Source organism: Camelina sativa, chromosome 15, assembly GCF_000633955.1.
Source record: "Camelina sativa cultivar DH55 chromosome 15, Cs, whole genome shotgun sequence".
Classification (NCBI taxonomy): Eukaryota; Viridiplantae; Streptophyta; class Magnoliopsida; order Brassicales; family Brassicaceae; genus Camelina; species Camelina sativa.
In genome coordinates, this window is record NC_025699.1 from 1,794,919 (window position 1) to 1,796,679 (window position 1,761).

Sequence of the window (1,761 nt, forward strand, 5' to 3'; positions counted from 1 at the left end):
AGTCCAAACTATTTTTTTGATTAGAGAACGAGGTAGTGCTGAATACTTTGTATTTTCTCTAGGTGGAAGGCGATTGTTCAAGACAGCGTCCAAGCACCACAATGGGAAGTCCTTCTCATCTTCAGTTCCAGTAAACTCGGTTATCTTCTTCCTCCATGGTCCTCCTTGAGAACCCTCGGTTATGATGGAAGGAGGAGAGACAGAAGAAAACTCGAACGGAGGATACACCGGATCACTTGCAACACTACTGTCTTCAGTTTTTGATGCACTTAGATTTTTTTTGGTATCTTTTACAGATAAAGTATCTCCAGATGCAAGAACTTGGGGTTTTGGTTTGTGCTTCTTCTTTGCCAGCCAGTGACCCATCAGGCCTTTCAGTGTTTCACGAGCTAGATTAATCTACAAGTCACATAATCCAAAATATTCATTTATGGTAAAAGAAATCCATTAATTATATGCAACAAAACTGATTAGCTTCGACATAACTAAAAGCAGGCATTTAATTTACCTTATCATCTTCAGGTCTCCCAGAAACTTTAAGGTCTGCTGAATACATCTCAGCAGAGAAGCATTGTGGAGTCTCCAAATGTACAGATAAGCATCCAAGTTTTGTATCCACAGTAAACCATGATGGAATGCTTACCTAAAAAAGCAAATATGAGCATAATATCATTACGTTAAACAAATATGCTAATCTCACTAACGATAAAGACCATAACCTTTGAAAATAAATCAAGAGACTTACCATCTCAAACAATTCTTCTTTCTTCTCTTCAAATGAAATCTGCAAAGATGGAGACAGATATATCTCTTTGACTTAGTACATCTCCATTTGCATTTGGAGCTAAATGTAAATGATATATTGATATTTCAAATATCATAAACTAAAAAAAAGATGTCTAGGTTCCGCAGTTACCTTTCCGTAGTCCTGTACCACAACACCCCTAGTGATATCCCATAGTTTCACTGAGCCAGCTGCGTCCTGCAAAAGAGAAACCAAACACATATTATTGACCCCTCTACAAAACTATCAATGGCGGTCTCTTGCCAGAGAAATCTAAGTTACCTTGGTTACAATTTGCCTTTTATTATTCAAAATCACATGTTGCACAATCGGGTGAGTTCCTGTAACAGTTATTGACGGCTCCTTGTAGGCAGGGGCCTGCAGACAAGCGAAAACTTAACCTCACTGAATCAACAAAGGGTAAGCATTTACAGTAACGAATTTGTTTTTGCTTACTGGATTTAGTCCTTCCAACGACACCCTCGCCCTATTAAAAGACAAATTCCCAGCCAAAAAAGAGCCACCTCGTTGAAAGACCTTTTGAGGACTCTGTACTTCGGCAGGCCATCTCTCTAAAGAGGAGTCTGTAGTTGCAACCCATATACTATCATCTTGCAAAGCTAATTGCTGAATTGGATGGTCCTTAGTGCACAGCAAAACACTCTCCCTTGTTGCCAAGTCTGTCAAGTATAACTGACGGAAACATAAAACATGAATGAAATTGAAAAGGGAAGTTATACATGGAAGGGAACCAAAGAAAGAAGCAAGTTCGGTTTCTACTCACACATTGGTCTCTTCCACCGCTATAAACATGACTAAATGATGGAGTGCATGCAAGCGCCCAAACTGAATCTGTATGCACGGCATAGGTATGAAGACATCTCTGCTGACCTAGATCCCATAGTCTAGAAATAAATTTAGAACCAGTTAGAACTGAAATAATCACTATAACCTCATCCACTGGGTATCATAGTTAC

General features: G+C 39.1%; 1 protein-coding gene across 1 annotated transcript in view; it reads right to left on the reverse strand.

Annotated features, from left to right (window-relative positions):
- The window catches only part of LOC104748019 (WD repeat-containing protein 48 homolog), a 15,582-nt gene that overhangs the window by 3,633 nt on the left and 10,188 nt on the right, over window positions 1-1,761 (reverse strand). The window contains exons 9-15 of the mRNA XM_010469714.2: window positions 1,569-1,689; window positions 1,241-1,477; window positions 1,067-1,162; window positions 917-982; window positions 746-784; window positions 509-643; window positions 10-399 (exon numbers count right to left, since the gene is read on the reverse strand). Of these exons, the coding sequence (XP_010468016.1) occupies window positions 10-399; window positions 509-643; window positions 746-784; window positions 917-982; window positions 1,067-1,162; window positions 1,241-1,477; window positions 1,569-1,689 (1,084 nt within the window). The remainder of the gene's footprint in view (window positions 1-9; window positions 400-508; window positions 644-745; window positions 785-916; window positions 983-1,066; window positions 1,163-1,240; window positions 1,478-1,568; window positions 1,690-1,761) is intronic.